The sequence below is a fragment of the Carcharodon carcharias genome, chromosome 12 (genome assembly GCF_017639515.1).
Source record: "Carcharodon carcharias isolate sCarCar2 chromosome 12, sCarCar2.pri, whole genome shotgun sequence".
Taxonomy (NCBI): Eukaryota; Metazoa; Chordata; class Chondrichthyes; order Lamniformes; family Lamnidae; genus Carcharodon; species Carcharodon carcharias.
The window spans coordinates 18,561,612-18,574,294 of NC_054478.1; the positions used below are offsets into that span (position 1 = coordinate 18,561,612).

At 45.8% G+C, this 12,683-nt stretch overlaps 1 protein-coding gene across 1 annotated transcript in view; it reads left to right on the plus strand.

Moving 5' to 3' along the window:
• The first annotated feature begins 8,116 nt into the window (after window positions 1–8,116).
• mnx2b (motor neuron and pancreas homeobox 2b) overlaps window positions 8,117–12,683 on the plus strand; it is a 50,105-nt gene continuing 45,538 nt past the window's right edge. Inside the window, exon 1 of the mRNA XM_041201212.1 lies at window positions 8,117–8,612. Coding sequence (XP_041057146.1) covers window positions 8,117–8,612 — 496 coding nt within the window. The remainder of the gene's footprint in view (window positions 8,613–12,683) is intronic.

Genomic DNA, 12,683 nt, shown 5'->3' on the forward strand with positions numbered 1-12,683 from the left:
ACTGTGAGCCCTGGCTGAAATCAGTGAACTCAGCACAGGCCAGTAATGAACAAGATCCGGATTGGAGCAGGAAGCTGCAGCACCACAGTTTTATGTTCCTTGGCCCTCAGGGGGTTGTGTGACAATCTTGATAAGTGTGGATGGAGATCAAAGTACGTGACCCCCCCCACTATTAAAGCCAAATAAATAGAATAAGGATTTATCACCCCCTTCTCCTTAAAGCTACGACAGGCTTCTCCCAAACCACCAACTCGTCCAATTTGTGGTCAATTTCATCTATTGAAACTCGACCAATCAGTGATCTCTGTGAACCTGACCGGATTTCGAAGCAGGGTCACTGGGGAACAGGCTGCTGGGAGAGAGTAATAATTAATCAGGAACATAGAGGCAGACTGAACAGCTTCTAATTCTACACATTCATGTAGAAAAAAAGCCACGTAGGAAATAATAGGCCAACAGTTCTGATTATTTAAGTATAGTTCACTCACCTTCTACGTAATTCCTTTTTCCACTGTTTTGATATAGGTTGACTGATAAATAGATACAAACATAGTAGATAAATGAATACATATATAGTGGATACTTCACTACTTACACCAACAACTTACATTGATCTAGCACCTTTAACATAATAAAACATCACAAGGTGCTTCACAGAAGCATTATAACATAAACTATGACACCATGTTACATAAGAAGATATTCGATCAGATGACCAAAAGCTTGGTCAAAGAGGTAGGTGTTAAGGAGTGTCTTAAAGGAAGAAATTGAGGTAGAGAAGCAGAGAGGGTTAAGGAGGGAATTCCAGAGCTAGGGGCCTAGGCAACCGAAAGCATAGCCCCCAGTGTTGGAATCATTATAATTAGGAATGCACAAGAGGCCAGAATTAGAGGAACACAGATTTCTCAAGGGGGTTGTGGGGCTGGAGGAGATTACAGAGATAGGGAGGGACAAGCCCATGGAGGGATTTGAAAACAAGGATGAGAGTTTTAAAATCAAGACATTGCATTGACCAGGAGCCAGTGTAAGTCAGTGAACATAGGGGTGATAGGGGGATGGGACTTGCTGCAAGTTAAGACACAGGCAGCAGAGTTTTGGATGACCTCAAGTTTACAGAGGGTAAAATGTGGGAGAGCAGCCAAGAGTGCATTGGAATAGGTGAGTCTAAAGGTGGGGATGGCATGGATGAGGGTTTCAGCAGCAGATGAGCTGAGACAGGGACAAAGCTGAGCAATGTTACAAAGGTAGAAATACATAGCAGATAGATACATAACTCATGGATAGGTAGATACATGCTTACAGACATGATGGTTGGTTGGTTGGTTGGATGGACAAATGGACAGATACCTCTTTGGCTCACTTTCCTCCTTTAAGACATTCCTTAAAACCTGTGTCTTTGACCAAACTTTTGGTCATCTGAACTAATATCACTTCTGGAGCTCAGAGTTTTACTTCTTTTATGGTAATCCTGTGAAGCACTCTGGAACAATTTATTACATTAAAGGTGCTATTTAAATATATGTTGTTGTTGTAGATAGGTAAACACATGATAGCAATATACATGATTTAAAAAATGCATGATAGACAGATCAATGATAGCTTAGTAGGAAGGCTCTGTTTTCAAAATTTATTCTAGAAATTAATGCTAAAAGCTCCATTTGTGGTACAACCAAAACCATTTGTTCACTAACACATTAAACAGTCATTTTTGCACCACAATTTTCCCTCCTCTTCTGACTCATGTTCAGGGAAATTTCCAAATGTACAAGTCACCTCTGGCATCTTAACCTGTTGACCATCATTCAGATGTGGAATTAACCTATCCATTTGAATGAAGAAGGTAGAGAAAGAGGCATCAGACCCAGGCATAGTTACTTCCCTGTGCCAAACTCCTCATATGTGAAGCTTCCAGCAAAGGAATGCAATGCTGACTTTTTTTTAAATGCTCCTCCCATCTCCCAATGACAGTAAACCCCTGTGTTACAGTCACAAACATTCTCCTAGCTCAGATCATTTGGCAAGCGCGGCATGAGTACTCCATTGACAAAGAGGTCACGCATAACATTGAATTTTCACACCAATGCACTTTCGTTAAAGTTACAGATAAATTTGGATGAAGAGGACTGTTCTCCCCTTTCACCTCATCACCCCACAATACCAACTTTACCACCTTCACATTACTCCACCCAGGTGTTTCTTAAACTATTCAGTGCCATTGCCTTAGCCCTTCATTCCATCTGTCAATTTAGCCCATTACTTCCAAGTCATTTTGGAATAATCACGTTTCACCACTTCTCTACCTAGCCTTTATTTTTTCTATTCATTCCTGGAATGTGAGCATCGCTGGCCAGACCAACATCTGTTGCCCTTGAGAAGGTGGTGGTGAGCTGCCTTCTTGAATTGCTGCAGTCCATGTGGTGCTATTGGGGAGGGAGTTCCAGGCTTCTGACCCAGTGACAGTGAAGGGACGGTGATATATTCCCAAGTTAGAATTGTGTGTGGCTTGGAGGGGAACTTACAGGTAGTGGCATTCCCATGCATCTGCTGCGCTTGTCCTTCTAGTTGGTAGAGGTTGTGGGTTTGGAAGGAGCCTTGGTGAGTTGCTACAGTGCATCTTGTAGATGGTACACACTGCTGCCGCTGTGCTTTGATGGTGGAGGGAGTGAATGTTGAAGATGGTAGATTCCTTTGCTCTTTAAAACTTTATCAAATTCAAACTCAAATATTGAGCTTTAATTTGCTTCAATAGTCATTTGAAACAATCTAATCCAGTTTTCAATAGCCTGTTGTGCAATTTGTTTTTGTAACCTCCACTTTACGCTTCAACTACCAATCCCACCACTTTCTGATGTCTGTCCTAAACTTGTCTTTAACAACCCTAACCTTTTCCCTCCTGCCCTGCTACCCTGGAATAATATATCAGCATTGTTCCCAGTTTATTTTCTATGTCCATTAAATCCCAGGGATTTCACAGCTTATCCAATCTCTTCACTCTTTCACAATTCTTGGTATTTCTGGGACATCCTGGGAAACGACTGATTCCTGATATAATTTGTATAATTCTTTTATTTTTTATTCATTTTAATTTATTTTTATAATTATGATATTAAAAAGTCCTTCCATTCTTTTTGAATGTTTTTGCTTGGATTGTTCTGCCTTCTGTTCTAACTTTGTACCTTCGACAATAATGGTGTGTAAGACTCATTGACCTCAAACGCAACCTAGCAGAAGGAAACATTTTAAGCTTGAGAATCTGAATCCTGTCAATCGAGACATTCAAGAGGGCAATGGATGATTATCTGAATAGAAACAATGAGCAAGTGTACGGGGGAAAAAGCAGGAGAATGGCACTAAGTCATAAGGCTCATTCGGAGAGCCAGTGCAGACATGATGGGCCGAAAGGCCTCCTTCTGAACTATAACAGTTCTGTGATTCTGGATAAAAATGTCAGGATGATGAGATGTGGTGGTTTACGTTCATGGGCTTGAGGGTGGGGGGTGGGGGGCAAGTGTCACTGTTTGTGTTCATGGGGATTAGGAGGAGAATATTAGATTAGCACTAAATTCCTCTGCTTTTATTTGTATGTACGTGTGTGTGTATTTATACATATATGTATAAAACCAGAGGAATTTAATGGTTAGCCTAATATTCTCCTCCTCATCCCCATGAACACAAATTTCCTTCTGTGCTTAGGATGCAGCTAATACATATATGATATGTGTGTGTATTTACATATATGTGTGTATATACACATATATGTGTTTGTGTGTTTGTAGATATATATAAACACACACACACACATTTATGCTGCATCCTAAACACGACAAGGAAATTCCATTTGGTTGTCAGTTGCACCAGAATATCCCAGTTTGATGCTTTGGGATGTGTTCAGGATTTTGAAAGCAATAGGGAACAAAATAAATTCTTGTCATATTCGGCGGCACCTCTTACTATTTGTTCTCAATTCAAAAGTTACCGCCTTTTCAATCCCCCCGAAAACCCGTTTCCCCCATGGTTTCAAGTGTTAGGTGAAGGCTGCTTGTAACGATCAGGGGTGAAAGGCTCCCTCAGCCCCCAGTGCGAATTAAGGAGGAGGGTACACTCGGTAGTTTTCCTACGGGGTCGTGCGCCAGGGAGGCTTTTATTGACGTTGTGGAGTGGGCGATGTAAAAAGTTAAAGCGCTTCACGTTTCTGCCTTTCCCCAGTTCCGAAGGAGAATCATATCGGACCCCAAAGGGCTTAAAATGTTTCCTTCTGCTAGGTTGCGTTTGAGGTCAATGAGTCTTACACACCATTATTGTCGATGATACAAAGAACAGAAGGCGGAACAATCCAAGCAAAAACATTCAAAAAGCACGGAAGGACTTTTTTTTATTTCAGAATTATTAAAAAAAATTAATAGAAATTAAAATGAATAAAAAAATAAAAGAATTATACAAATTATATCAGCAATCAATCGTTTCTCAGGATGCCCCAGAAATACCAAGAATTGTGAAACAGTGAAGAGATTGGATAAAAACAAAAAAACTGCGGATGCTGGAAATCCAAAACAAAAACAGAATTACCTGGAAAAACTCAGCAGGTCTGGCAGCATCGGCGGAGAAGAAAAGAGTTGACGTTTCGAGTCCTCATGACCCTTCGACAGAACTTGCGTTCGAGTTCCGTACGAACGCAAGTTCTGTCGAAGGGTCATGAGGACTCGAAACGTCAACTCTTTTCTTCTCTGCCGATGCTGCCAGACCTGCTGAGTTTTTCCAGGTAATTCTGTTTTTGTTGTGTAAGAGATTGGATAAGCTGTTTCTCTCTCCAGACCTGCTGAGTCTTTCCAGCGCTTTCTGGGGTTTTTTTTAATATATATATATATATTTTGGAAACGAGATATATCATTTTACATTAAACGGGGAAGGTATATGTAAGGGACTGAGAGGTGGTTTAATAACAAAGTCTGATCCTGCGTAGATTCCCTCGTCTTCTGCACCCTCCCGGACCAACTACACAGGTTAGGATGTGAAACGCGAGTCAGGTCCCAGAGTGACAAGGGAGAGATAGATGGAGAGAGAGAGAGAGAGATAACGGGGCAAGTTGTACTGAGTAGAGAGGAGGGAGAGAGAATCCATAGCCAGAACTACAGAGGAAATGCAAAATTAAACGAACTCTGGGATCAGAAACTTCTGAGGAAGGAATTAGTGAGAAAATTAGGGTGGGGGGTGGTGGGGGCTGTGGGGCGCCGGTGGCGTTTTTTCACCGATTTCGACTTCCTGATATGAGATTACAGTAAACCGAGTGTGTAGTGTTTACACTGACCATAGCTCGACTGTATTCTGTACAACTTTCGTTAAAAGTTTCGATTTTAAATCACGCACCCTTCGTTCCCTCTCCACTTTATTTTAAAGCTGCAAGTGTTTTACTTGTCCGGTATGAAGAAAGTTTCATTTTGTGTTTACCTTACAGGGTCTTATCATTACCTCAGGCCTGAATTCTGCATATTAACTCTCAGGTATAACACTCGTCTGTTCTGCTGCCCAATCTACTACCCTTTTTTTTATGCTCCCGGATTAATTTATTTTCACACAATTTATAAAAAAAATATATTTCGTTCAAATGCAGTGAGTTGAACGCACACCTTTGCCTCCTGCTTTGGTCATTGGTCCTTTTAGTTGAAAACCTAGGCCTGTAGTAAATGGCCCCGAATATCCCACTCCCTCCGGATGAACAGAAAATGACTGCGGATTGCTGGATTCTCTTCCAAAGGAGAGTCATATTGGACTCGAAAGGTTAAACCCTGTTTCCCTCTCCACAGGAGCTGCCGGACCCGCTGCCATTATCCCAGCAGAACTGAATGATTTAAATTTGAATTATTTTAAGACGGGTTCCAAGTCTTGGTCGTAAAGTGCCTGGATCGGGGGGGGAAAGTGGGAGTTTAAAGCCAATAAATTAGTGAGTTTGCCCTGCAAAGTCTACATTTAGAATCATACAGAACCGAGGAGTCTATTCCGCCCATCGTGCCGGTGCTTTGAAAAGGGCTATGTAAACAGTCCTGCTGTCCCCCGCTCTTTCTCTATAATCACAAACCAGGTTTCCCCCTCCCCCCTCACCCCCGACCTTTTCAAATATTTATCCGATTCCCTTTTGAAAGTTCCCATTGAATCTGCATCCACCGCCCTTTCAGACAGCGAGTTCCAGATCACATCAACTCGCTGCGTAAAATAATCCCAATCTCCTCTTTTGGCCCCTTGCAGATTATTTAAACCCTGTGTCCTATATTTTCTGACACCCCCCACCCCTCCTCCTCCTCTTCTCTGTCAGTGGAAACGGTTTCTCCTTACTTATTCCATCAAATCCTTAAACATGAATTAAGAATTCTGGAGACTGCACTCTCCACATGGCACATTCTGCTGTCCCGTGTGATGGTTTTTAAAAAGAAGGGGGCGGAGGGAGGGGTTGAGAAGTTGGGGGGGGGGGGGTCGAGGTCTGTCTGAGCTCAACCCCGAGATTTCCAAGCACCTCGCTTCCTGCCCGCTCTTTCCCTACAATCAGGGTAAATCTCCGATATGGTATCAGCTCCTTCTCTTGTAACGAAAATCCACCACTGTGAATGTTTGAAACCAATCCAGAACGGGATGGGGGGGGGGATGAGAATTGACAACAGTGGGAACTTTGATGAAAAAATCAGAAACACAAAAATTATCCTTTGATGTTCAATCCATTTCGATGTTTCTTTTATAGAATGGAAATAAACGAATAAAATGTGATTTCTGTCGTACACAAAATAGATTTCTTATTGCAGGCACCGGTTGAAATTTGGCAAGGAGCACATTAATTTAGTGATTAAATTAACGATTAAATTAATTTGAAATATCCATGAGCAGGTTCCGCGTAAAGCAAGTTACAAACAAGTCACTCCTGTCATTCCCTTGTTGCTGCATCTGGACTGGGACCGGAATCCGATGAATATTTAAACCTTTACGCCGGCAAGAGCGCGATTGAGCTTCACCCAAATGAGGGTAATTAATTAATTAAACGCCTTTTGAATAGGCTCCTCTCAGGGTAGCGCGTGGGCCAATGGTGTTCCCTCTCCCGCCGGGGGCTGAGATTTTCATAGAGACTGTCAAAGGCAAAGACTTCTGTGCACTCACTGCAACACCGAGAGAGAGGAGAGAGGGAGAGAGACTAGCGAAGCCGCAGCAAAGTTAGCGGATTCCCCAGACACAGGCATTTCAAAAAAATATATATTTATTTTAGACAAACCCAGAGCCGAGTAGACTAGTGCAAATAAGGCACAAAAAAGAGGGGGATAGACAGATAGGCAAAGAGAGATAGAGACAGACAACGAAGTAGAGTGAGACAGGGAGAAGACGGCGAGAGGTAGACACACACATACACACACACACACAGAGACACCGAGAGAGACAGGAAGGCATAAAGGGAGAGACAGTCACAGACAGATTGAGACGGAGCGAAACTGAGACAGCGGGGGAAAGTCACAGAGTGAGGGACAGAGAAAGGCAGTGAGGGGGACAGTCACGGGCTGAGAGATAGGGTGACGGAGAGACGGAGGCTAAGAGAGAGAAACGGCCAGAGATTCGCACAGAGAGAGACTGACAGGACGAATACAGACTGGAAGACCCAGAGAGCCATACAATGATAAATCAACTGTAGAGGAAACACAAACGAATTCGAAACTGGGGCACGGTGGAGTTGCAGGATTGTCAGTTGACCCAGGTAAATAGACAGGGAGAGACCTTGAGCCAAGTGACTCATGTATAGAGAGTAGCAGTGGGTGTTGTACAGAGACAGTTGCCCTGTCCCCAGGCACAGTGAGAGGAGTTGTGGAGATCTACAGGTAGTCAGTGGGATAGGCAGTGCCCACACCCACACACACCCACACACACACACACAGAGAGGAGTGTTATAGGCTGGCACCGCCGGCTTAGACAGCACAGTCGCCTGCTCAGCATCTCAGAGGGGGCGGTTATCACGCTGAGAGGGTCCCCCACCCCCTACCCCCTACCCCCTACCCCCACCCCCCCCCCCCACCCACCACCACCACCCACCCCCCCACCCCCCCCCACCCCCCCCCCACCACACACCACAACACCTCCAACACCCAGCAACATGGAGAAGTCGAAAAACTTTCGGATCGACGCCCTGTTAGCCGAAGAGCCGCCCCGGGCCGTGCCGAGCGCCTCGCCACCGATCCTCGACCCCAGCTCCGCGGCCGAGAGTTCGGCGGGCAGCCCCACCCCCTGCCCCCGCGCCGAGACCCCCCCGCCACCCCTCCCCCGGCCCCACTCGGGCGCCCCGCCGCTGGCCAGCAGCATCGTCCCCAAGCCGGGTCTGCTCCACCTGCAGCCGCCGGGGCCGGGCGCCCTGTCCCACGCCGGCATCCCAGCCATGTACGGGCACCCGGTCTACGCCTACCCGGCCTTGGGCGCCCACCACCCGGCTCTGTCGTACGGCGGCTTCCCGCAGCTGCCCCAGCCGCACCCCGAGCACCTGAAGGCGGCGGCGGCGGCGGCGGCGGCGGCGGCGGCCGGATCCTTCCCGTTGGACCACTGGCTCCGGGCTCAAACCGCCGGCATGATGATACCGAGACTACCCGACTACACCAGTGAGTAACACAACACCCGTCTTTTAATTCACCGTTAAAAACCCGCTGCTGTTAAGACTTTAAAACAAACTTTTTTTTTTGGTGCAACTTTGCGAAGTTTTTTTTTAAGATGCGCTCGTTCGGAAAATGAATAATTCCCAGGGACTGGTTCTTGACGGACCACCAAAGTTCATTGTGGAAATGGAGAAGCTGGGATTGTTCTCCTTAGAGCGGGAAGGGTGAAAGGAGATTTAAATCAGGGAGGGTTTGGATAAGAGTAAACAAGGAGAAACTGCAGTAGCAGGAGGGTCGGTAACCAGAGGGAAGAGAATTGACAGATTAACCGGTGGGGGGGGTGGGGGGGTGGTATTTTATTCTTACCCAGCGATTTCTCGTGGTCCGGACTGTGCAGAAAGAGCAGTGGGAGTAGATTTAATAATAACCTCCAAAAGGGAATGGGATAGATACTTGAGGGGGTGGGGGGGGCGGGGTGGGGGCGGCGGGAAAGACATGTGCAGGGCGATGGGGAAAGAGCAGGGGGTGCGAAACTAATTGGGTAGCTCTTTCAAAGAGCCAGCACGGGCATGATGGGCTGAATGGTCCCCTCCTGTGCTGTAAGAGTCTACGATTATGTAAAGTGGGCCAGGGACGAGTTAGTTGGCTGCAAAGGCTACCAGCCAACTTGCTCTTTCATTCGTTTCGATCTTTTTCGGTTGTGCTGCGGAATTGTTTCTCCCCCCCAACCACCACCCCCACCCTCCCGTTTCACGGTGATAATTATTCCCCGAGAATATTATTTGGGGACCAGCCGGGTGCCGCACGGAGAGTTCGCTGAGAAATCGGGTAAAGGAACTGAGAGAGAAATGTGCTTCAAGTCGAAACTGCTCGGGGGAACATTTCATCGTTTCACAGTTTGTGTTTTTTTTTAAAAAAAGTTTAATCGAATTACTCTGTGGAATTGCTGGATAGAGCGCCTTCTATTTCCATTTGGCGAGACTCCCTGTGAAACGAGGTGTCCAGATGTCCTGTCCGTTCAGGCTGTGTGTTACATCCAGAGGTTTCAACATTATTCCAGAGCGAGGGTTTCTTTCAAGGGTGGGAGCCGCTTTTGTTCTCTCCCTGCATCTGTTTTGCGTTTGAGCAGGAACAGTTGCCAGAGTGTTCTGTGTCGGAGTGCTTCGGGAGGCGGGGGAAGCTCCGGTTCCCCCTCTCAGCCGCTTCTGACATTGGAAGTGGGATTAAGCCCCTTAATCTCGCCTGGGTCCCACATAATCGGCGCGGTACCGACTGATCGGCATTTCACACCGCGAAAAATCAATGTCTTTAGGGGAGGGGGTGTTCACACACTGCAATGTGTGTGAATATTACATTAAATTATTAAATAGTAAACCCTCATACATTATATATAAATATGTGTATTTTATATATAAATATTATTTCAAATGTGTGTGCATATATATCTACATATAGGCATAAAGACGTGCATCTCAGTTGGGACACGGCGATTCCTATTCGAAAAGAGTCGTTCCTACATTAAGACACATAGTGATCCCAGAGCGAAACAGAGCGCAGAACAGAAAAAAGGAGCACTCAGGTTAAAGTCTGCCGATAACTGTTGCACCCAGTTCCCAAAATCATAGAAACGTACAGCAAAGAAGGAGGCTGTTCGGCTCATCTTATCTGTGCTAGCTCTTTCACAGCCTTAGGGCATTCCAAAGACGATTCAATAGGCGACGAGGTGTATTTTTTTGTGTGTGTAGTCACTGTTCTAATGTGTGTGTGTGTGGGTAGATCAACATATAGACTGTCAAATAAAAACAGAAACTGCTGGAAAATCTCAACAGGTCTGGTGGCCTCTGTAGAGAGAGAAATAGAATTAACGTTTCGAATCTAATATGACTCCCCTTCTGTTATTCCAGATTTCCAGCATTCGCAGTATTTTGCCTTTATATATAAAACAATAACACCTACAGGACACGCCACCAGTGCAAACTTGTAACCTGGTATGATGTGGTACAATGGCGATGTGTTCCATGCCTGTCGGGTAAGATAGTACCAGGAAATCGGGCTGTGTGTGTCTGTGTAACTCTTTCGAATACAAACATGTTTCCATCTGTTCCTATTCAGATGAAGTTACATTGTTTCATAGTTTGCCATGGTGAGATGTGAACTCTTGATCTTGGGGTTACAAGCCCAGTACCACAACCACTTGGCTATTTAAGCCAAGCCTGTGTGTCTGTGTCTGTGTGTGTGAGAGAGAGTGAAGATGTGAAGAAACCAATTTCGTCAAAGGAAGGTTGTCCTTGTCAGTCTAATTGCTTGTTGGGAGAAATTAGTTCAATCTGCAGCTGAAAGTGGGTTGTTTCACGGCAAATTATCCGGGATGAAGGGATCAGTGTGTGTGTAGGTGCAGATAATGCGGTTAGATGCACCAACGAGGGTTGCGAGGAGAGAGCCAGAGACACGCAGCCAGGCAGAGGGAGAAGGAAAGAGTAGACACACAGCACGCACAAGTTAGAAACAATGCCGATGTACATGTAACTTCATCTGAATAGGAACAGATGGAAACATGTTTGTATTCGAAAGAGTTACACAGACACACACAGCCCGATTTCCTGGCACTATCTTACCCGACAGGCATGGAACACAAGCCCTGCATGATGAGGACACATGAAGCCAGGGGGACGTCGAGAGGGAAAGGCAGAAGGGAACCGAAAGAGAGAAACAGAAATAGAGGGAACGGAAGAAAGAGACTGATAAGAGATCTGCAAAAAAAAAAGAATAAGACGGACGGACAAACGGAGAGAGATTGAGAGCCGCTCATTAGGCGGGGATAAAGAGTTAACACTGAATGAGATGGAGATGGGGATGGGGATGGGGATTGGGGGGGGGGGCGGGGGGACAGAAGTGCAGTTCCGAAGAAGAGTCACACTGGACTCGGAACGTTAACTCTTATTTCTCTCTGCACAGGTGCCGCCAGACCCGCTGAGCTTTTCCCCAGCAATTTCTGTTCTTGTTTTGAGACAGAAAGGCAGGGTCGAAGACTGAGATAGAGGGAGAGAGAGACAGAGAGGCAGGGTCGGAGACTGAGAGAGAGAGAGAGAGGCAGACAGGCAGAGATGTGTTTCGAAACAGGTAGAAAGATGCGAACCAGAGGGAACCTCGGGGAGATTCATTAAAGCTACATGGAGCCATACAGATTTATATAGTGGTTTCTCCTGGTCAATTGATTAACTTTAGCCGATACCGCCCCCCCCCCCTTCCCATTTTTCCCATCTAGTCACCCCGTCTGATTTTAGAGAAACAGTTTGGAGTCACATTTACTGCACACTTCACACAAACAGTCCAGCTTTGCTCCCAGCGGGTGACTCTGGAAGGTGAAACTGCCTTCGGTTTGTGCTTGTGATGTTTTTGCATGTGACCGTCTGTGTTTATTGTAGAATGAGGAATAGGAGGCAGCTGCTGTCTGATTTTAGGGTAAACAGTCTAATCTGTTTCACACACACACACACACACACAATATTGTTTCTAAAATGAAGGAATATTGACTTGAAAAAGGAAGGGGAATAAAAAATCAATTCAGTTCCCTGGGGGAAAAGTTGGGTGAGCTTTGGAATTAAACGGAGACGACATGGGCACGATGGGCCGAATGGCCTCCTTCCGTGCTGTGAGTTTGTGTGATTAAGTGTGACACTTTGCTGCAGTTATAACCCCTCGTGTGACTTGACATCAAATCCACCCGGATTTGATTAAAAGCGAGTCCAGATTTGGGTCTAAACACTTAAAACGGTTTCAGAAATCGGGAAGCATAACCCCGGGTAGGGATGGAGGCTGATATCTTACTGATGCGCCGACGCCACGGAACGTTCGTTTTGCCTCTTAACACTTTAAACCCCTGTTTATGTGGCCGACCTGTTTCCCCCTTGCATTCTGGCGGGCACCAGTCGAGGTTCTGACTGTAACCTCTCAATGGTTGCACGCAGCGTCCCTTTACGATTTTACACATTAAGTTTGGGTGGGTGGGGGGGGGGGGGGGGCTGGTGGTGCGGGTGCTGGAATCAAATGCTTTTTACTGCGCAATTCGACTAATAA